General features: G+C 35.0%; 1 protein-coding gene across 14 annotated transcripts in view; it reads left to right on the forward strand.

Annotated features, from left to right (window-relative positions):
* Window positions 1-23617, forward strand: part of PKHD1 (PKHD1 ciliary IPT domain containing fibrocystin/polyductin) — a 412643-nt gene that overhangs the window by 263676 nt on the left and 125350 nt on the right. For all 14 annotated transcript variants that reach the window (XR_006885298.1, XR_006885299.1, XR_006885297.1 and 11 more), the window contains 2 exons: window positions 13868-13981; window positions 16488-16575. Coding sequence is in view for 11 of the 14 variants with exons in the window: in XM_046639693.1 (XP_046495649.1) it covers window positions 13868-13981; window positions 16488-16575 (202 nt within the window). In the remaining 3 variants the exon portion in view is untranslated. The remainder of the gene's footprint in view (window positions 1-13867; window positions 13982-16487; window positions 16576-23617) is intronic.

Raw genomic sequence — 23617 nt, forward strand, 5'->3', positions numbered from 1 at the left:
TTGACCCCAAAAAGGAGATTAAAAGAGAATTCCCAGGAGCAATAATACCTTATCCCAAAGAAATAAATCTCTGATGGTGAGGAAATATTTACATATTATTGTTCAGTAGCATTCAAAGTTTAGAATCTCTGCTGGGAGAGAATTCTAGGCCTAAATACCTGTCCAAAGCTTAAATCACTGTGAGAAAATTCCTGAAAAATTATGGTCAAGGCTTTTCTCGAGTACTTCTAGTGACAGAAAAACTTGAGACAACCTGTTCCTGCTTTAAAAAATCTCATTAGAATTCTTTTCCTTCTGTTAAGTCAAAGTCTCTCTTCCTCCAGTTTCTGTGGGTTGAGGTTCTTCCGTTTGATCCACAGAGGACGAGGGTCAACCTGCTTCCCTGTAACAGCCCCTCATTCACAGTTTCCTGAACCTTCTCTTTTTTAGGTTATGCAGTTCCTATTATTTTAACCACAGTTAAATCATAGCTATTTTCATCATAGTTATTGTTATGTTTATATAGTTATATTATAGCTATATCATTTTAATCATAGTTATTGATGTTTTAAAATAATTTTCATTTTTCAGTCTATTCTAAAAAATCTGGAAAATAAAGAAAAACAAATAGAAACTTGCACAGGAAAAATGAAGTAGTCACTCATATTCCCAAATGTAAAGCTAACCACAGTTAATATTTTGTATTTTGTCTTAAAATCATTTTTTTACTACACTTACACGCATATACACACTCACTTTAAATGTAGGATGTACAGTTTGATAATCTTTTGGGCCCTATATTAACAGTGTGAGAATTTCCTCAACTCATTATATTTCAAAGAAACAATTTTAATTGCTTTAGTATCCCATAATATATATGAGTACATATGTGTGTATGTATATGTGTGCCTGCATATATAATAATTTATTTAACCATTTTTCTATTGTTGAACATCTAGATTATTTCAGATTTTGTCCTTGTGACTTACTCTGCAACAGACCTATCAGCACTTCAATTATTATTCGTATCCCTGATTGTTTCCTTAGGATAGACTTTTATAAGGGGAATTGATGGGCGTAAGGATAAACGCATGTTTTGAGGTCATTGATACATATTGTCAAATTGCTTCCCAGAAAGGTTTTTACAAATTTACATTCCCTCTACATTTCTAAGAGTTATGAGATCCCCTCACTTTTCCTAGCCTTGCCTCTCAACGCATCTCTGTTTTGTTTCATGCCTCTGAAAGTTTGAAGCCAGGGGGAAAGAACTGTTCCCGGGTGGGCCCTGACTTACTCTGAGCAGAGTGAAATGGGTATAGCAGTCACCAGCATGGGCTCCATGTCAGGTGCCTGGGATCAGATCCAGCTTGGTCACCTACTTGCTGTTTGACTGTAAACAAGTCAGCCTCTGGACACCTCCATTTCTTCATCTGTAAGGTGTATGGCAACAATAGAACCTTCTTCAGAGGGATGTTGAAACCAATAAATGTAACAGCTCCTACTGCATGCTGGGCAAATAGTAGGTGTTTAATAAATGTTAGTTTATCTGCCGGGGTGCCTGGAGGAAATAAATGTCATACTGAATTGGACAATTGGAGGAGATTTTAATGAAGGAACCATTTACAACAGTCCAAATGGCATGGGGCATACCCGAGGGCTAGTAACAGCAGAGCGTGCGTACAACCCCTCGCCCCCAAGGAGCAAGATAAGGAAGTCCTTACTGGAATCAGAGATGAAGGGATTGTGATGTGTGGAGATGGTTGCCAGACAGTGGCATGACCTCTTGTATGGCTGGGACTCACCCAGTACCTGGAGGGACCTGTGGGAATAAATATCCTGTTCTTACTCTCCTCTGTTGTCTCCTGCTCATGATGCCATTTGGCCAAACCCAACTGGAACTCTGAGTAAAGGAGAACTCATTGATGTAGTGCATGAAGGTCAGCAGCATCCTGGGGCACTGAGCAGGGTAGGGAAGGACAGAGCTTGCAAGTGGAGGTGTCAGTGGAAGCTCTCCAGCACAGTCAGCTTCCAGCTGTCATAACAGATACAATTCTTCTATTAATACAGCCAAAGATTGAACTAACTTCTTTGTCCAGCCATGTCATGCTGTTGGTCCTGCCAACTATATTGTCAACTCTAATTCTTACTCTTTTTATATGTGCTGCCTCAAACACATATCTCTACATTGTACACTTATATAGAGATTATTTTGTTTTCTCTTGAGTTTTAGGGGGATCTAAGTGAAATACTTTTTTACTTATCTCTTCATTTTATTATTTCAATTCATCTTTACACACTGGAGAAATCCTTTTGGATTCTGATTTTTTTCTCCAAGATTAATATCATTTGTCTATTTGTTTAATATTCTGTAAAATCCTCAACCAGTAAACTGATAGAAATATTAAATAAAACTGAGCCTTGCTCTTGTTACTAGAAAACTTATTTCAGGTTGACATCTGCTATTGCTAGGATTGGTCTTTTTTCATAAGCTGTTTTTAGGTTTCTGAGGTTATTGCTAAACTTGTCGCCTGAAAATCTGTACCTCCGAAGGGAAGTGACGCTATGCCACTTTCCAGTTTTGATCTATACATTTTAAATCTTATTTTTAGATTTGTCCATTCTCAACTATATTTTTACCTATTACCAAACAATGGTATATTCTTTTTCTTCCCACTTTGTCTGTGTGTTCCAGGCTTAAAGGTTGATTACTGGAACCCATCTGCCCAATTCTATGTGTATTATGCCTGAAGGAAGACTTTCAACCCATCTGTCAAATTCTACCACACCCTAAAGAAATCCCAACATGAAATAGATAATAAGACTACTTAGTAATCAAACTTAATGGATGTGGACATTGGCACAGAGCACTGCCAGAGTATGTCTGCTATCTGATGCCATTTGATCCAAGTCCCAACGTTGTGGAATTACATTTCTTGGTGGTCCTGCTTTTAAGGCAACTGGTGCTGGCAAAAGGTATCAATTGACTTTCAGTAGAGTAGAATCATAATGCTAGAATTAGAAGGAAAGTTTAAGATCAAAGCTTTGCTTAGAGGCCTACAGCTGCATCACAAATGCCAAACTCAATTTCGTTCTTTGTTCAATGGTTGTCTCATCAGTCTGATAAAACATTTAAGATAAGCTTACAGTATTTCACTTGTGTGTCCATTCGTCATATATTTGCTAATGCCTACATGTGCCAAGCACCATGAGAGAAGCTGGATGTATGGAAACAGAAGTCAGGAACCTAGCTTTCAAGAGAAGTCTCACTCAAATAGTGGAGACAAATAAGTTAAAAAATAACGGAAGAGTCACCTCTTCCAACCTAGAGGGGTTTAAAGATAAAGGAAGAGATCTGAAAAGGAACATATTAGTGGACAAGCATTATGCCTTCTGGAAGTTGTAGGAAATGGGGATGTCCGCACTGCAGGATTTGTATGGAATGGCAGTGGCAGATGAAGCTTCTTGGCCTTATACATTAAGCTAAGGAGTTTGCATTTTGTTATGAAGGCAGTGGGTGGTCACTGGATAGTTTTAAGTGGGGAAGTGACATGACTAGATTTGGTCTTAAAAATACGACTCCTGCCAATGTGGGGATGTATTAGAAGGGGCGCAGTGAAAAGTCAGAAGGCTGCTGAGGTTTTCGGGAAAGAGACTGTAAAGGACTGAACTAGGGCACTAGAGTTAAAGAGAAAGAATGAGTTAGGGAAATATTAAGGAGGTAAAACAGTTCACTAGAACCTAGTGGCAACTTTGATGTGAGGTGAGAAAGAGTTGTTTAGGACACATCCTAGATTTCAGGTTGGGAGATCTGGGTTGACGGTGGTGCCAGGATGAAATCTCCTTTCTACCACTTGTTAGTTGAGTGACTCTGGGTAAATTACATGAGCCATCTCTGCCTCAGTTTCCTTACCTCCAAAATGAGAATAATAATAGTGCTTATTTCATAGCGTTTTATGAAAATTAAATGAGTTAATATTTTTTAAAGTGCTTGAACAGGGTCAGGTACATAATAAGTCCTTACAGTGATTTGTTGAGTGTGCAGAATCACACACCTCAAGTTTAGATTTCAGCGGACTGTGCATGTGGGAACGTGTAGACGGCAAGTAGGTTTATGAAAAAGCACAAGAGAGTGTGTTAAATATATGTATTTGGGATTCATCAGCCCAAATGCGAGACCAAAGGTGTGGGATAGAGAAGGAAAAATGACCAGAGCTGAAATTTTGGAGAGAACCATTCTTTTAAGGGTGTTACAGGAAGCTGAGCTCAGGAAGGAGAATGGAAAAGAAAGAGCTACATAGGTAGAAGGAAAATGAAATGATAAGAAAATGATATCCTGAAACAAAAGGAGGAATTTACAAAAAAGAGGGAGTGGTCAGTAGTGTGAGATACAGCAGAGAGAACAGAGAAAACGGCAAAGGAGGTTGGCCGTCTTATGCCGGCTTTTTGTGTTTTGTATAATCGTGGTCAAATATAGCTTTGACACAAATGTTACTTTGCATGTGGAACAAAGAAAAAATTCAAAATTTATTGCTTGAGGGATGATAATTTTTAATGAATTCAATACCATTTATCCATTCTTTACCAACTTCATTTTTTGGCTTTAATATAACGTTAAGTAAAATTGAATGTATTAAATCTCATGCTTGAAAATGAATCGTTGTCCATGTGGAGTGATGTCATCACATCTTTATATGCTTTCATGGACTTTCTTTTGGATGATGAAATGGAGCAAATAAGTTGATATTAAGGTGAAAATAATTCCTTTGTTATAGTGATTTTCCAAAGTTTCGTTTATAGATGTGTTCCTATCTCTGTTCCTTTTTGCCCTCCTTCCCTTGCTTTCTCCCTCATTGAATGCCAACTCAGTGCCAAGCATTCTTCCTGGGACTTAAGTCTTCAGCAGTGAGCAAGACAGATAAGATTCCTGCTTGCATTCTTTTATTGAGGGAAATAGACAATGAAACAGTAAAACAAATGGGGAAGATAATTTTAGATGGCAGCGCATGCTCAGAAGGAAGCTAAATAGGAGAATGAGCTAAAGAGAGGTCCAGGTTGCATCTTGGCACCATAGATTAGGTAGTTAGCAAAAACCTTTCTGAAGAGTCAATGTGACCTAAGACCTCAGAGACAAGAGAGAGCTAAACTTGCAAAGACAACAGGCTGTCAGACAGAAGGAAGAGCTAGTGCAAAAGTCCAAGGCAGAGGCAGGAATGTGCTTTACATAGTTGTGAGACAGAAAGCCAGGCAGACTAACTGGAGGATATGACAGGAACAACAGACATGAGTTTCATGATGTAGGCTGGATTTTAAATTATGCCGTGTTTCTTTCTAAAGCATTAAAGAACACAAATGAGTCCGAATTATGCTGAAAATTTTTACTTTTTGATAACCTCATGAGCATGACTTTAACAAGACAAAAATTCATTTAGAACTTTCATAAACATGGAAATTCCGGAGACCTGGATTATAATTCTAGTTTAGCAACTTATTATATAATTTCTGGAAAATTCTCCATTAGTAGATTTGTAACTGTGATATCACGGACCTCAGGGATTGGGTGAATCATCTGTCTCACTGTGTGGTTAAGGGAATTGAGATCCAGAGAGGTTATTGATTTGTTCCAAAGTCTCATAGCTGGTAAAGAGGAAGACCAGGATTAGAGGCTATTTTTGTTACTTTAAATACTCATCCTTCAACCCTTTGCCAGGTCTACCTTCACTATGAGCTTTTCCTGTCTCCATTCAGTAGGTTTCAGTGTATCTTTTTTTCTGATGCATTCTATTCATTCATATCACCATTATGGCATCCATTCTATTGTTATGAAAAGGTGTGTTTTCATGAAGATCTTCTCTATATTAGATGATAGACTTCTTTAGAACCTGTGGTGACCCTATTGCCTAGGGCATAGTAGACTTCTGATAGTCTGCTGTGTGACTGATTAGTGTATACACAAATGAACGGACACCTCTAAGACTGTCTTTCAGCTCACTCCCTTTTTCTTGTAACACATTCAGTCTCCCCATACTTAAATGTCAACATCTGTGAGGAAGGAATTGTACTGTTAATGTATAAATGACTACGGTGTTTTCCCCCTGTGTGAAAAGGATAAGATACATTGAAAAAGTTGGTGGTCTTGTACAAATCCAAAGCATTTTCAATTTTTACTCTGTCTAGGAGAGGAAAACTGTTAAAATGCCTGACTCAAAGCCTGTTCAATAAACATTGGTTGTTGATTGTTTTAAAATGTTTGGATTTCTTTGCCCATGAATAGCTGTCTGAAGTCATCCCTTTCCTCTGTGTGCCTTCTTAGATGACATATTCCTATGTTTTAATGTGTTCCTTGTTATCTTAGATATCACTGACGTTAACATGCTGTTGATCCAAACGTTCAACTCAATAAGGAGTGGTAAAATCTTATATTTTTAAAATCACAAATGGAGAATTCTCTTGCGTAGCTTGTAGGAGGATTTCACAGAAGGATAACTAGTAGCAATAAATTTGTGTCTTTAAAACTTAATAGAACCCTCCTTGATCCTCAAGTAATCAACGACATACCCGACATATTAATGTCCCTGAGGACTCAGCAGTTCCTTGTTCCTTTGACCTGTCACAACCAGGTCACATGATACATTGCCTAGTCCCTCAGTAATTATGCTAGGAACTGAGTTTTTATCCTAAAACTTGTCACATATTGTTTTGCAGAGCCAGTGATGAGTATTTGTCAGCTCTGGCTCACATTTGTAGCCAGGAGCCTAAGGTCATCATTAGCACATGACTTTGATTGTCAGGAAATGAAGTGCTAGGTGTATGGAAGTTTCTTTCATTGCTTCCGTGATTGGGACTTTCTCAACCCTAAAGAAGAAAAATCCATACACAGTTTATTGCCTTCCAAACTGACAGTTCTGTAAGGCTCATTGGATGATTAAGTAATAAGAAGGAGACAAACCAGAGGAAAGTGTAGATTAAAACATATCCTCCAGCCTAAAGCCACAATACCCAGAGTCAGACTCATTGAGTAGGCAGAGAGAATCTTGTGATGATGTTTGTTTACAAATCATATATTAAGTAAAAAAATATATATGTGTGTATATATATATATCCTCTTTCAAGTTTAACTATGATTAGAAAATAATACAAATAATCATGCATATAATGTGTAAGTATGAGTACAAGTGTACATAGATATCTGCAAAATTGATGGTTTATAAATTAGCTAATATGGATCATCAGTCAACAAATAAGGTTCTGTTTACACTGACAGTTCTCTAATCAAACTACTAGTTAACTGATAAAATAAAAAGGTGACATCAAAGGGATGTGACTTTTAAATATTGCACTTATTTAACTATAAGGGCTAAAGCATAAAAGCTTTGTTCTTTACAGGCTCAGGAAACACTGAACTCAATTTCTGTGAGTGTCTGGGAGCCCACAGTTAAATAATACATATTTCAAAATGAGATTAAACATAGAAATATCTGTTTATTTCCAAGTGAATGTTAGTTTTCCAACAGGTAAACATCACATTATACTTGAATATATGTATGTGTTTTAAGCAAAACACTGATACAAGAAATGATTCTTCTGTCTTATTGGGCCGTTAGTTAGTCTCTGCTAAACAAATTTACAGTAATCATCTTTCCTTTAATTTAATATTTTCTAAATCAGTGTTTCTTAAACTATATTTTGGACTCTTGAACTTCTATGACAGTAACATAAAATTCCTTAGAAATTTATTAATTATTTTAAAATTATTAAATAGCTAATTATATAATAAAATAACAAATATTATTTAGTGAATTATTTTTGCAATGAAAAACTAAATAATTTTAAGCAAATAGGTGAATAAGTGAATGAATGAGTAATTTGTTTTCTTAGTGAGAGAACTCTTGTAAGTTTTCAAACTCACAAGAGAAACTTTCAAGAGAAAACTCTTGAGTTTGAGAGGAATTTAATTGTATCCCTTGAAATTCCTTGGGCTGGACATTCAAATAATTGATCACCTAATATTTTTGTCTTTGAAATGTCTAGTTTAAAGCACTTTAGGAATAGGACATTACTTTCTACAAAGAGCTTACCTTATTTTTTTAAATTTCCAAATTTAAATGTTAATTTTGAAATGTTTCATTTCTCCATTGTTACTACTACTATTTTTTGCTATTATTATTACTAAGAGCCAACTTTTTTTTTTTTTGCTGAGGATGATTAACCCTAAGCTAACTTCCACTGCCAATCTTCCTTTTTTTGTATGTGAGCTGCCACCACAGAATGGCCACTGACAGATGAGTGGTGTAGGTCTGCACCTGGGAACTGAACCCTGGCCACTGAAGCAGAACGTGCTGAACTTAACCAGTAGCCCACCAAGGCTGGCCCCAAAGCCAACATTTTTAAAAGCATGTATTATATGCAGACACTGAGCCACATGTCATTAACATGCACTAAATCATTTAACCCTCACAAAAAGTGGATGCTATTATTGTGCCTATTCCATAGCTGCAGACACAGAGGCTTACAGAAGTGAATCAACTCAACCTTATTTATGAAGTTTTAAGGATTTTTATACATTTTGCGAGTATGTGAATTAAAGAAATATGTATTAACTTTTATTTTAATATTCTGTCAATTGCTGATAAACTAAGAGGCCTCGTTGATGGTAAAAATTTGTCAGTCTGAATAAAATTACTCTCTGAGGGGTTAAAGATTATCATTTGATAATGCCTACTGGTTATTCCTCTAACCAATTCTTATTTCATTGAGCTGAATGACCTTCCATCCTCCTCTTTTTTTCTTTTCACGTAGGATTGATTCTATTGGGGAGGGATGTTTTAGGGAAAAGTGGGTTAAATATGCACTGGGAATTAAAAGCTAATTCAGAATAAAATATGCTTCACAATTTAATTGGTTCAGCACTATTTGCCACTTTGGGTCTGATAGTAAGAATGTTCTGAGTCTCTTCTCTGAGGAAAATAGCTACAGCAAGACGTGAGAAAAATAGTTATGCTCCAATTAGAAGCTCAACTTCCAAAGTCATCAACATGTAACCTACATCCGAGGATAGAAGAAAATGTGAAAAGTTGATTTTGGAGGATAATTTCTCAGCCTGTCTTTCATGTGCAATCGTGACATTTATGGAATTTCGAAGTTAGCTTGGACAGAAATACAAATCATTTAAAAATACAATTTGTTGCTTTGGATTTAGGACCTGAAAAAAAGTTGGTCAGGGAGACATGTCTAAAATTTTGGTCAGTATACCTTGACTATATGCCATTTTTTATGTATCAATAATACCTCAATAAAGCTGTAAAAAAAACTTAATGGCATGGAGAAGCAGAAAGACGAATATAATTTTGTCAGTTTCCATTTTTTTGATCAATAAATACTTATTAATGAGTGTCTGTGAAGCATAACAATCAGTTAATAAATTTTGATTTATTGTGAAGTATGACACACATGTACAAAAAAGTTTATAAAATAAAAAATACACAGCTCAAACGTTATAAACTCATTCTAATGAATATCTAGTGGGATCTCATTATTGTTTTAATTTGTGTTTCCCTAATTTTTAGTGTGATTGAGCACTTTTGAGATTTTTATTGTCTATTTGATATCCTGTTTTGTGAAGTACCAGTTCTCTAGCTCCTTTTTATGATGGATTATCTGTTATATTGATTTATCTTTTATATTGATTTATTAAAGTCATTCATATATTTTGGAGTGTACCTATTGTTGGTTATATATATTGCAAATATCTTTGCCCACTCTGTGGCTTGCTTTTTCACTCTTTTAATGGTATCTCTAGATAATTGGAAAGTCTTTATTTTAATGCAATTCACTTTATAAACATTTTCCAATATGAATTATACATTTTGATTGGACTATGATCAGCATGCATACGCTATATGATTCCAATCCTTTTAAGTTTGTTAAACGTGCTTTAGAATCATTATATGTCAATGTTTGTCAGTGTCTTGTATGTGCTTGAGAAGAATATGCATTCTTTGCGGGTCTAGTTTTCTATCTATCCCTACTATGTCAAGGTGGCTCATTGTATTATTCAAGACTACTCTATCCTTACTATTTTTTGTTTATTCTAAAAGCAGTTCTGTTTAATTTGCCACTGTTATTATAGGTATATCTAGTTTTCCTTATAATTCTGTCAATTTCTGCTTTATTTATTCTGAACCTGTGACGTTAGGCACATACATGCTTAAAATTATTATAATATTGGTGAAAGAAGTCTTTTTTACTGTCGAGTATTCCTCTTTATTTCGAATTGTTTTCTGAAAGAGGATTGGTTAAAATTACCTAGTTCATCATTTCTGGGGTAAAATATAAATGAACTCTGCTGGTGGCGCAGAGCTCCCTCTCTCAATTAGCCTGCTGCTGAGAGAAGGAAGCGGTCAGGCAAAAGGCACAGAACTGTTCTAGAAGTATTGAGTATACCACTGAAACGTGGTCTACTGTGATGGCCCACAGAGGACTGCTCAACCCAGACTTGGGGCACAAGGAAGAATGCCAGAAGAGGTGGCGTCTGAGCTGGATTTGCGTTTCTTTAGGGACTTAGGTGGCTCAGCTATTGAGCAGGTCAAGGAAACTGGGGAAAAAGAAAGGGGTTCTAAGCGGACAAAGATGTTTCTGATTGTTTGCTATTTTGAAGCATTTTCAAATGTTTGCTATTTTAAGTAGATAACACTACAGCGAAGAACTTTGGGCATTAATCTTTGTCCAGATTCCACACTATTTCTTTAGGACAAGTTCCTTGAAGGAGAATTATGGCAGCAAGGGGCACGAGCATTTTATGCAAAAAAGAGGACATTAGTTCAAGATCCTAGAAGGCTTTTAGAAGTAAATGACAGTGGAACCAAGCTTCGACAAGCTTCGAGGGATGATTAGAAGTTAGGACAAAGGTGAGAGATATAAAAGCCTGAGGAATCTCCTGTGCACAGATGAGAGAGAGTAGAGGGAATGGTAAGTAGTTCAGCGTGGGTTGGCTCAGTTCCAAGGTGTGGGGAGTCATGTTGAGAGAGCGGGCTCAAGTGTAAACTAGGTTTATGGTTGATTCCATCAAAGAGGTTTAGTTAATAAAATTATAGAAGGTCCTTTTCTTTCTTTCTTATCTTTGAAGTTCATGGAATCCATTTGTACCATATTCCTGTAATCATTATAAAGGTTACCTTTCTTATACCAGAACTTATTTTTCTTCCACCTCCCCAGGTGACTTTAGCATCTGGAACACATTCTGTTTGCCCTCCATTGCCCACCATCATATGGGTAACAGCGACTTCCCTTTCCTTCTTTCCTATTCCTCTATGTCCACGGGTCCTAGGATGGTACTTATTAAGTCATAATTAAATCACTTATTAAGTGCTAAACCCAGTTTCACCTCTTATTGGCTGTGTAATTTCTGACAAGTTAGTTAACCTCTCTTTGTCTCAGTTTCCCCATGAGAACCTCAACAGTATCCACCATCGGGTTGTGAGAACTGAATGAAATCATGTACGCAAAAATACCTGGCGTGTCTTTGCAGCACAACGACAGTGATTTTCCCTCCATCGTAGGCATCAAAATTCATCCAGGTTGAAAATGTCTTTTGCCACAGTTTAGAGCAGCTTGGATAAGCTTTAAAAGGGAGAGCCAGAGAGGAACAGCTCTATTCTGAGAGCGTTCTCCGAGGTGGCTGCTGTCATTTGGGGACAAAGCCCAAGCTGGTGAGAACTCTTCACCTTTCTTTGATTGCTAGACTGGAGAATAAAATGGGGAGCCAGGCTTTAGGGCTTTCCATTCACCAGCTTTTACGAATGCAAGATGCACAGAATTTTAATGTGGAAATAGCCATATTTCCGTCTCTTCGGTCACCCTTGCCTTCTCTCTACTCAGTCCCTATCCTCCGTCTTTCCCTTCCCCCACATCGCAGAAAAGAATCCAAACTCTGGTCATTTCAGATACCAGAAGATCACGGCAGGCTGACTAATTTTGCCCAGACTTTCTACGAAAGCTGCACATGTGCTGCCGTTCGGGTTGCATAATTGATTTCATCTCTGATTTTAGAGGAACGCTGAACTCTTTTTGTGGGACTCTGCATACATTTCTCTAGGGCAGAAACTGTCCTACTTTTTTCTCTCTGGTATCTGTTTAGTGCTAGGCCATTTTGTTCCTCAAGAATCTAAGCTACCCTCTGTGAAATAAATGAAATCACAGTTGGAAAACAGCTTACTGGACAGACTCATAACCACAAGATAAGAGCGACACCACACGCATTTTCTTAACATTCTCCTCTTCTCCTCCTTCCCTTCTTTCTGCTCTAGCACATCTTTGTTTTGGCTAAGATGATCCATTAGTGGCTCAGCTGAGGACTGGCATTGACTACGCGGAGCAGCAGCGTACCTCAGCACCTCATTGGGCACACACACGCAGTGGGGTCTAATCTTTGCCTTCCCATTGACGTACTGTGTGACTCTAGGCAGATCTACTTGCCTCTCTGAGTCTTACTTTTAGCAGTCCCTTCTAGACTAATGGCTGTGAAGGCTAGACTATGAAGATAGGTGTGTGGCAAGCTGCGAACTCACATGGAGCCTTTCGGCTAAGCAGGTATGCATGATGTGTCAACTGGGAGAGTGATTTGACGCCCCCTGAAAGGTCACTTAAGCAAAGTGACAACCAGGCAATTGTAAGTTTACCATTTACTTCATGCTGTATTTGAAAACCTCATTTTTGGTTATATTTTCAGGGATTTCTAAACCGGAAAGTCTCATTTGATAGCAGATGTTTTTTGTGAACCTGTTTGATCCGGTATAGAGTTTGGAGACTATCTTTTCACCAGTCACTTTTGAAAACCTGATTCCTTATAATATTGTCTGTACTTTAAAATGTACTTTCTGAAGAAAATAACCTTCATTAAGTCCATATTCACTAACACTACTTCAGCAAATTCTCTAAATAATTCTCACACTGTAAAAGGGACCAAACTCTGCTGCTGACATCCTCACAACAGGGTCAGAAGTAATTCCCAACTACTGTCTGCCTATCACAGCCTGAATGGATTGGGTCTTTGGGCTGCTAAAGAATTTACGCTTAGAAGATAACCTATTACTTGCTCAATAAAACCCTTAGCATAAACAGATCATCATTCAAATTCAGACTCTGTTATTTACTAGTTGGATAAATTCGGACAAGTCCTTTAACCTCTAAGACTTGTTATGTATGAATATTTGAAATTGAAATGAGAATCATACTTACTTCTCAGGTTTGTTTTGAGAACTAAATGCTAAAATGCATGTAGGGAAATTTGGGGATCCAGTCAGTGGATCCAGGCATGATCCAGCCAATGTATCAACCAGGTTTTGCTGTAAAAATGGTGGGTAACAAATAATCCCCAAATCTCAGTGGCTTACAACAGCAAATGTGCTAGACTTGGTTGGAGTTGCTTCCAGCTTGTGTGTTTGATTCAGATCTGCTATGTGTGTCTCTTCATTCAGGCACTAGAGGCTATTTACGGAATTTGCCTTTCATGGCAGAAGACATCATTTCTGTGAAAATTTGCCAGGCAACTTAAAAGCATCAACTTGGAACTGACGTTACTATCACTCGTACCCAAATCTCATTGGCCAAAACAAGTCATATGACCAGGCTAAATATTCGTAGGTCAGGAAAGTTTACTCTACCCTAGTGAAGAAAAAAGAGTGAATATTTGCTGAATAATAATTTAATCTCCCTCAGAGTTTACTGTCTCTTATTTTCTCCCCTTTTTCTGTTTCATCTATGTGACCATTGGCTCTTCTTATATAGTTTACTTCATAGCATCTACTTTGCACTTCCACAATTAATTCCCAATATCCCCCTCGCTCTTTTAATTTCAAATTAATTTAAATGATATACTTTTCTTTGTGGACAGGTACTTTAGAAAATCCCTTAGAAAAAGAACAAAAGCTTCTGATTCTCCTTAGAGCCTCAGAAGGAGTCTTTTGTGACCGTTTTGATGGAATTCGTATTGATCCAGGAACAATTGGTAAGAGTGTATTTTATACTCTTTTAATAAAAGATAATTTAGCTTTTATTAAAAATGAAATGTGTGTGTGTTTGTGAGTCTGATAGAGAAGTACCACTCATAGATCGTCTACTAAATTCCAGGCACTCTTCTAGGTAATTTATATTCATTATCTCTCTTACCACCTCTCCTGTAAGTAAGGTCCATTTTATGGAGGTAAAAACTAAGCCTCAGAGATGATGAGAAATATGCAGAAGGCAGCACAGCTTTATAGTGTCAGAACCTAGGTTTAATTCCAAATTTGGTCAGACACCAAAGTCTGGAATAAGACTATGTTATCAACTGTAAATAATGTGTGTTATTGATATATTTTTTAAACTGATGGAGCTATAGATTACTAAGGAATGTTTGCTGTTGACAGTGTCATCATTTGATATTGCCACAGTACCAAATCCTATACTATAATTGGTCCACATAAGAGCACAGAACTGGGACTGGCCTTGTACAACCATGATGGAAGAGCCGCACAATAACTCAGTTTTGATCTAAGAGGCTGTTTATCAGATTTCTAGGATTTTCTCACTTTCTCTGTATGGCATTACTGATTTTATAAGATCTCAGTGACTCAGTAAAGTGGAAACAATCATGTTCGGATAGTCTGAAGTTTGGTAACTTGATTCCATAATGTACAAGAGTTGCCATATAATCCTTTAAGAGTGCTTTATTGTTTCCAAGGGATCTTTCATACACGCTATTTGTTTCATCTTTTTAAGAATATGAAGTTCAAGAATTTTTAAACTTTTTCAAGTTGGAAAACTGGGTGGATCACAACAGGAACACTGAATCTCTTTTGGCCTGTGGTGTCTACTCTGTTCCATGGAGGGCCGCATTGGATTAAATTTTGTGTTAGGAGCGTATAAGGATGCTTGTCCTGATCTACGACTCCAGCCATATGGCCAAACTAGTGTTTTGGTATTTTTTTCTGATACTAAATTGAATAGGAAAGAAAATATTTATTTCATTGCATGCTTAAAATTTTGTGATATCATAAGTAAATGGCATAGTTTAATCTAAGTATTATAATCTCCTTGGAAGAACTAAAAAATGGCATCATTTTACGGTAAACCATTGATGATTGGGAATGATCAAGAAATCTGCTTTTCTGGTCAATTGAATTTTCTGGATAATTGAAATTTAAGGAAATAAACTGGTTTTTGTTAAAATTTTTGTTGTTGGAAGTTTCTCTAAATTACTTCATGTTTCTCGCCTGCCTGGCTTACTTAGCCAATAGTGAAAAAGATGGAACTTTTCTTATGATAATGATGATGATATCTCATGAAACTTTTATATATACATATATATATTACTATTATTATAAAATATTTATTCCAGGATATGTCCTGAAAGTGAGAATATTTTTCATTATTTACATTTGAGATCATATTTTCATTATTCTTGATTTTAGTTTTATTATCTTCTGACTTTTTTTCTGAATTAGAGTATGGAAAAAATTATGGATGTTGATATAAACAGTTGGTTAGGTTATAATTAAATGAGATTGTTTTAGTTCACAATGGCATGTTATATTCACGAGGCATATCATTTGTGACTTACTGGTGTTTGTTTATTTCATTTATACATTTTTCTGCTAAAAACTGTGAAGTCTCTAGATTTCAAGATTAGTGACGTACAACAGAATGGAGTGCACCAATCTAGAATAGGCAGACAATCTGTTTGGATGCAGGAAGAAAATATTAGAACTTCTATTCAAACATATATGAATATATTCATATATGTGTGTGTGTTTATCTTATCTAAACATAAATAAATATAAAGCATTAGGAGTGCATAATCCTAATTTTGTAACTATTTGGGCTCACGCTCAAAACATTTTTGGAATGTTGGAATATGAGATTTTAAATGGCAGTAAAACATGTAAGAGGAAAGACCTGAAGGAAAGAGACTGGAGTGCATCAAGCACATCCCTGGTAAGACTTTAATTTGTGAGTCTGAAATAAGTTATATTTTGAAACAAAGGAGCTGAAGATCTATCCTTTGATATCTGTAAAACAACAAAACATAAGGTCCAACCACCGGAAACAAAGCCAATAGCACCCAATCTCTTTCCTCAGGAAGTAAAATTACCCTTACCTTGGAAAATCTAGTGTATAGCATAAAGCATTAAAACCAGTTAACTTCCAATAGAAGTGCAAATGGTTTGGAGTCACTTAATGGTAGAAATCAAACTAGTTAGCCATTAGAGTGGTCTATTTCCAGCTTTTGGATTACTGCATGTGAGGTAGCATTCATTTCTCTATAGCTTTTGAGAAAATGAGTTTCATAGCTACGTGAGATATTTACATTCTGAAAACAGAGCACTTAAATATTCTTTTTCTTACAAGGTGGACATGTTCACATATGGTTTCTTTATCAGATATTTTGCATAACCTCTCTAATGAGTTTTACGTATGTGGCCTTAATTCCTCTGAAGGATTTTCCTATCTAACTTTGCTCCTTTTGTTTTCAGGGGTTTATGGGAAAGTTCAGCTTCACAGTGCTTATCCTAAGAAATCCTGGACACATCTTGGGGCTGACATTGCCTCAGGCAATGAGAGGTAAGGAATGAGAGTAAGTGAGGGATGTACTTTTTAGTTTCATTTCCTTCTCCTTGAAGTTTTATTATGATATGAAATTAAATTATAGATTAAGAATCATAATTGAAGGATGAACAAATGGAAAAATAAGGGACTAAAAGAGATTTTAGAAATCTCTGTAACTTAGTAGAAGAACAAAAACAAGTGAAAGGCAGGGGAGGAATATGGTTTATTTAAGGAGTGAATTTTAGATAATACTTGTTTACTGTTGTTAATAAATCTTAAAACCTGAATTCTATGAGATAAATGAAGTATGAGGTGAGACCACAATAGTCTGAGTTGAAATGGTAGCTGGTTAAGAGATAGAAATAAGATAGGAAAGAGATGAAGCATATGAAAAATTTTATGGAATTTAAGACACAATAACAATTAATAATACATTGGAGGCAGTTAAGAATGTAATCACTATGGCCTCAAAGTGAATAGGTAACATGAAAAACAAACTGATAGAATCTCTCTGAATGCAGAAGACAAGATTAGGAGATAAAAATAGTAAAAGAGAAAATGTTAGAAATAGAGAACGAAATATAGAAAGTACATATAGGTAATCACTCTTTTTAAGAAGAGCCCAGAATAACCGCAACAGAAAGAATAACAAAAACTATAATTGAAATACATATTGCAAACAGAGGGTAGTTACATTTAATTTGAACAGATTAATATCAAGAATAATGAGTGCTACATTTCCTCACAACAAGAAAAAACAGAGTGAGAAAAGCAAGAGAAAAACAGAAAGGGGCATAAAGCTTGCTAACCTCAGAATTCTCTGTACAGTTAAATACAGGAAGATGGTGATGCAAAATCCATAAACGTTTAGGGAAAGAAAGATTATGACCAAAGAATCGGACATCCTACTAAGATGCCACTCACATGTGAAAGCAAACAAAAGATATCTTTCGCATTGTAAAAACTAAAAAAAATGCAAAAACCTAATGAAGAGATTAAACTGAATCTAAAATTGAAGAATAAGAATAAAATTCAAGAATAATATAAAAGTATATGAAGTATATATATATTAAAGGTAAACCCTGAGATAAGTTAAATATAATACTGTAAATATCGTTATTAAAATAAGACAAATTCTAATTGTTCTTGTAAAAGAAATCACATAAAGTTTGAAAAGTTAGTGTATTAATCAAAGTTTTATTTATATAAAAAATATATAACCAGTAGGTTATGTGTATATATATGTATATATCATACTAATTTTATATATATATCATGTATTATATAAACAGTATGCATTAATGTATATAGTATATAGAGAGATATAGTTCAAGAAATTGGCCTACATGCTTAAGAGGGCTGGAAAGTTCAAAATCTGTAGGGCAGGCCAGCAGGCTGCAAAGCCTGTAGCGGGATCTGATGTTTCAGTCTGGATGCAGAATTCCTTCTTTGGGGGAACCTCAAATTTTTCTTTTAAGGCCTTCCAACTCATTGATGAGTTCCACCCACATTATTGAGGGTAATCTTCTTTACTTAAAGTCGACTGATGGTAGCTGTTAATCATATTTACAAAATACCTTCCCAGAAACACCTACATTAGCGTTTGATTGAATAACTGGGTACTAGAGACTAGCCAAGTTGACACATAAACTAACCATTGTGGGCCGTAATTCTCAGATAAAAATCTGGGTTTAAAATCTGGGACTATAGCCATAGGAAAGTGGAGATGAGACATAAGAGTGCCCTAGGAAGTAACTATGTAAACGTGAGTCAATTCTAGCAGAAGTTAAAATGGGATATATAGTTTCCAAATCACCAGAGGAAAAGAAGAATGAAAGAAACCATAAAACACATAGTAAAATACAAAAAAAGAAGGAAATGAAATAGTAAGAGAACAAAAACAACAAAAAGGCATAAAAACACAACAGAAGTAAAAAAGTGAGAATAAATCAACTATTTATAAAAAGAAAATATGCTTGTTAAAAATGACCCTATATAGAAAAACTTGAGTAATAAAATGTAATCTAATGTTTTTACCAGACTAAAACTTAAAACCAATTAAGAAAAAAATTAAAATTAAATATTACATAAAATAAATCATCAAAATATCAACAAAGTGAAAGCAAGAACCTCAAGATTATTCACAAGAAAAAAAACACAATAAATGTATAAAATTTGTCAAATAAATGCATTTTATATTAATAAAGACTTCAACCTTTACTAAGATGCGAATAGTCAGGAAAATTTTACACCAGGCAACATAATATAGATATATATAAAGTACATCTCAACCAGGTAACATAATATAGAAATATATAAAGTACATCTCTAAGAAATAGAAGGGGAAATAGATAGAAATAAAAATAATAATGAAAGACATTTACTTAAATCTGTGTTTTTATAAATTAGGTTAAAAATGATAAAGAAAATATGAATAATATAATAAAGGGAATTTAATTTGTGTATGTGTATATATATATCTTCACCCCAGGATATAATATAATAAAATAATATAGTATATAATATTCTATATATTGTATATGTAGAGAATATAATATAATAAAAATCTTAATAAATTTTCATAGACAAATGATATAGAATGTGATCACACTAAAATAAATGTAGAGATTAAAACATCTTAACCAACAATATTAATCTCTTGAAAGATGAGAGAAAAGAAAAAATAAACCCTCTCCTAAATAATTTTTGTTTCAAAGGGGAGATCAATAGAATACTTGGGAAATAACAATGAGAGTATTGCATGAGACAGGCCAAACAGGCCATCACATTAAATGCTTTCATTGTTGGATAAGACAGCACAACAATAAGAAAGCCAAGCTTTCAATATGAGAAACCAAAAACAAAATAATCACTAAGTCTAATGAAATCAACTGATGCAAGATAAAGGCAGACACTGGTGAATTAGAAAGTGGGAAATTAGTAGATTTGAATTCTTTTTAGAGATAACTGGTTTAATCTCTATTAACTTTAATCATACAAAGAAAACAGTATATAAAATCAGAAATGAAAATTCAAAATATAACAGATACCAAAAAAGATTAAAATTGTAATATAAAAATGTGTATATCTATATAGTGACATTTTGAAATTTAAAAAATAAATTATATATAGAAATATAAATCATCATAATTGGCTAAAGAAGAATAAAACTGAAAGACCAAATAATAATGAAAGATGTGAAGTTGTCAAAGATTTATCCCCAAGAATACATTTGGCTCAAATAAATTTATGGCATGTTCTTTCAATCATTCAAATATCAGATGCTTTTTATGCTGTATAATCTATTTCATAGCATAGGAAAATATGTGATGCCTTCCAGTTAATTCTAGAAAGCAAGTATAAAAGAATTTTTAAAACAGCTGCTAAAGATAACTCAAAAAAAGAAAACAGAGGCAGCATCCAAGTGTAAGTAAAATGCAAAAATCCTAAATAAAACAGCAACAAACAAAATCCAGTAATTTATTAGAAGAAAAAAATGACGATTGATTGTGACTTATTCAAGCAAAAGGATGGTTTGAAATGAAATAATCCATTAATATAATTTATCTAAACAATAGATAGAAAGATTAAGAGAATGATCAATTTGGTACAAAACTGAAATATGTTTAATGAAATTCAGTGTGCATTCTTGGCATAAACAGTAAATTAAGACTACAAGGATAGTTAAATCAGTGTTACTTAGTAGGGTAGTTTAGCCCTTAGTTGAGAATCACTGCTTTTAAATAATTAAAAAATCTCTCTCAAACAAGCAACTTTGTATTTTATGGAAAAAGTAACATTAAAAATTACTGTGTATGATAACAGTCATTAAATATTGTTATTAAAGTTTTAACCAATGTTCTAAGTCAAGAAAAAAAAATGCATTAGTTGTAACTATTGAAAGGAATCCAAATTATCAATTTTTTGTAGATTATATACATTTTGTCTTAGAAAGCTAGAGAAGCATCTGAAAAACTATCAGTTGCATTCAATAAATGCACAAATCAATCAATAGCTTTTTAATATTGAGCAATAAAGTTTTAAATTATAATGTAGAATCTTATTTAAAATTTTAATTTAAAATATCTAGAAATAGACAAGAAAAATTACAGGAGCTATAAAAGCAAAACTATAAAATTCTAGTAAGAGGCATAAAAGGAGATTAGAATAAATGATGATACATAACATAATTGGAATGGCTCAGTATTTTAAAGATGTCAAATATAACGCAACTTTTAACCACAAGCCAAATGTATGCATTTGGAATCTGACTCATTAATTCTAAGTCTTTTGGAACGATAAACACTTGAAGATAGCCAAATATTGCCAGTTATTTAAAATATGTATACTTTTAATGTGAATAATTACGTTGTTATTATTATTGGCACCAGAACAAAAGAGAATGCTTAGTAATGGACCCAGGTATGTATTATTACTTGGAATTTGAATGAATTAGCATTTCAATTTAGTTGAAAACTTGTTCTGGAATAATTGAGCTATGCTTTGGAAAATATAAAATTAGATTCTCACTTTATGTTTTACTTTAAAATAAATTGTAAATGGATTAAAAAAATTAAATGTAAAAAAGCAAAACTGTAAAATTATTTGAAGAAAATTTAAGTAAATACGATGTAGTGTTAAACTGGGGAAGACTTGTCTGATCATAGCAAGAAATACAACAACCATATCAGCAAGAAATAACAGACTTGTTACATAAAAAAAAATCATTAAAAAAAATCTATATTTCAGCATATCAATTACAAAATGTAAAGGCAAACAATAAACTAGAAAATGTTTGCAATATATATGGTATAGATGGAGGGCTATATTTTTTAATATGTAAAGAACTTTTAGGAATAAAAAGAAAAAAATATGAACACACCGGAAGAATAATCGATAAGGATTTTGAATACACGAGCCCCAAAAGAAGACATACATCTGACTAAAACATATGGAAAAATGCTCCTTACTAGAATTAAAACACATATTAATTAAAACAATAATTAAATACCATTTAAAAATTTTTAGTTGGAAAAGGTGAAAAAGAGTGAATCCCAAGTTGACAAAGGGGAGGAGATCTTGACAGCCAGGCAGGAAATAATATGTATATATTAGCCTAGTTTTGTAAACAAAATAAAATAAAATAATATTTATGAATGCACATATGTGGATAGAGAAATGTCTGGAAGGACATGCAACAGAGCAAGGATCCCACTTGGTAGCTACCGTTTTGGTGTGCTTTTCTCTACGTACAGATTCTCTTCATTGAGTAGATATTACTTTTGTACTTATTTTAACATCATTTATTTATTTAACATGATTTTTGTGAATTCTCACCATATGACAAACATTGAACTATGGTTTGGAGATATAATAACAGGTAAAAAGCAACGTGGTCTCTGCCCTCAGATGTTAGTCAGGTAAATATAAACTAAATGTAATGTTACGTACGTGATAAATGCTATGAAGGAGGGCTATATAGGATTCTGAAAACATATGGATATGGGACCTTGAGGCAGTGATAGAGGTTAGAGCAGGCTTCCCTGAAGAATGATTTCAGAGGTTGGAACTGAAAGATAAGCGGGCTTTAAACAAAGTGAGGGCAGAGTATGTGGGGGAAGAGCACCCTAGCCAGAGCAAATGGCATTCAACCATTCAAAAAAGAGCAAATATCTGAGGAGTACTTACTATGTACCAGGGATTGTAAGCACTGGAGATGCAGGGGCAAATTTTAAAAGATTGCTGTCCTTTGAGAGTTTCCATCTTAGTGGAGAGAGATAGATAATAAAAAAGCAAATATAAAAATATGAACAATGCAGTTGCAGATTATAAAATGTGCTAATAGAGAAATAAATGAGATAAGAGGGTTCCCTTTAAATTGAATGGACAGGGAACATCTCTCAGGAGATGGGAAATTTGAGCTGAATTCTGACAGGTAAGAGGCATATAGATGTTTGATGAGAATGGGCAAGAGCACTCAGTGCAGGAGGCTCATCCAGTATTGTCCCTGAGGTGGCCTTTGGCAGGGTGGGGGACGGGAAGGAGGTCATTATGGCTGGAGCAGAGTGAGCAGAGGGGAAGTTGTGTGACATTACAGATGCCAAGTCACATGGGACCTTATTTAGGTATAAGTCAAAGGGACTTAGTACCTGCTAATGATGCCAAGTCACGTGGGACTTTGTTTAGATATAGGTCAAAGGGACAATCACAGAAGGGTTTTGCACAGAGGAATTGATGGAATCTGATTATTGTTTTGAAAACCACTCTGGCTGCTATATAGGTGATGGTTTGTGGAGACAAGAGCAGAAGCTGAGGTATCAGTTAGGAGGCTAGTTGAGGCCCAAAATCATGGTGGCTATGGCTATGGAGGCAGCGGGGATGGAGAGGACATGGCCTGCCTGGACATGCCAGTGAATTGAATGTTGAGGTGAGGGGAATGCTTCAGGTTTTTTGACTGGTGGATGGTGGAAACATGTACTGAGATGAGAAGACAGACAGAGGAACAGGTTTGTCAGGGTAGAAGGTGGCATGGTGGCAGGGTAGAAGGGACAATGCTAAGTTGCCGACACCCAGTGGAGATATCGACAAGGCAATTAGATACATAACTGAAGGCTCAGAGAGAAAATGTGAGGGAGTCATCCTGGAAGTGGAGGATATCCCTGATCAAGAGTATACAGGTATAGGAGAAAATTGGAGCCTGGGAATGAGATAGGGGCCAGTCCAATTTTTTGGAAGTTGATTGAAGAGGAGTCAGCACAGGTGATTGAGAAGCAGAGGCCTGAGAGATGACTCTACGGTGGGAGGAAGAATGGAGAACATGAGGGACTTGAAAGGATGCCAGAGTGGCTGACCTGGAGAGCAGGGGCCAAGCAAGATAGGGTTCCCAGGAGTAGTCAGTGGTCAGGGCAATATTCATTGTTAGTATAAAAAAAAATTTAGTTTTTACCCTAAGAGCATTAGAAGCTGTTTAGGTTTCTAAGGGAATCATGTAGGAGACCCCTGTAAGGTAGTCACATATAATATATGTATTATATAAGGTAGTCACATATAATCACAT

This window comes from Equus quagga, chromosome 15, assembly GCF_021613505.1.
Source record: "Equus quagga isolate Etosha38 chromosome 15, UCLA_HA_Equagga_1.0, whole genome shotgun sequence".
In the NCBI taxonomy this organism is placed as follows: domain Eukaryota; kingdom Metazoa; phylum Chordata; class Mammalia; order Perissodactyla; family Equidae; genus Equus; species Equus quagga.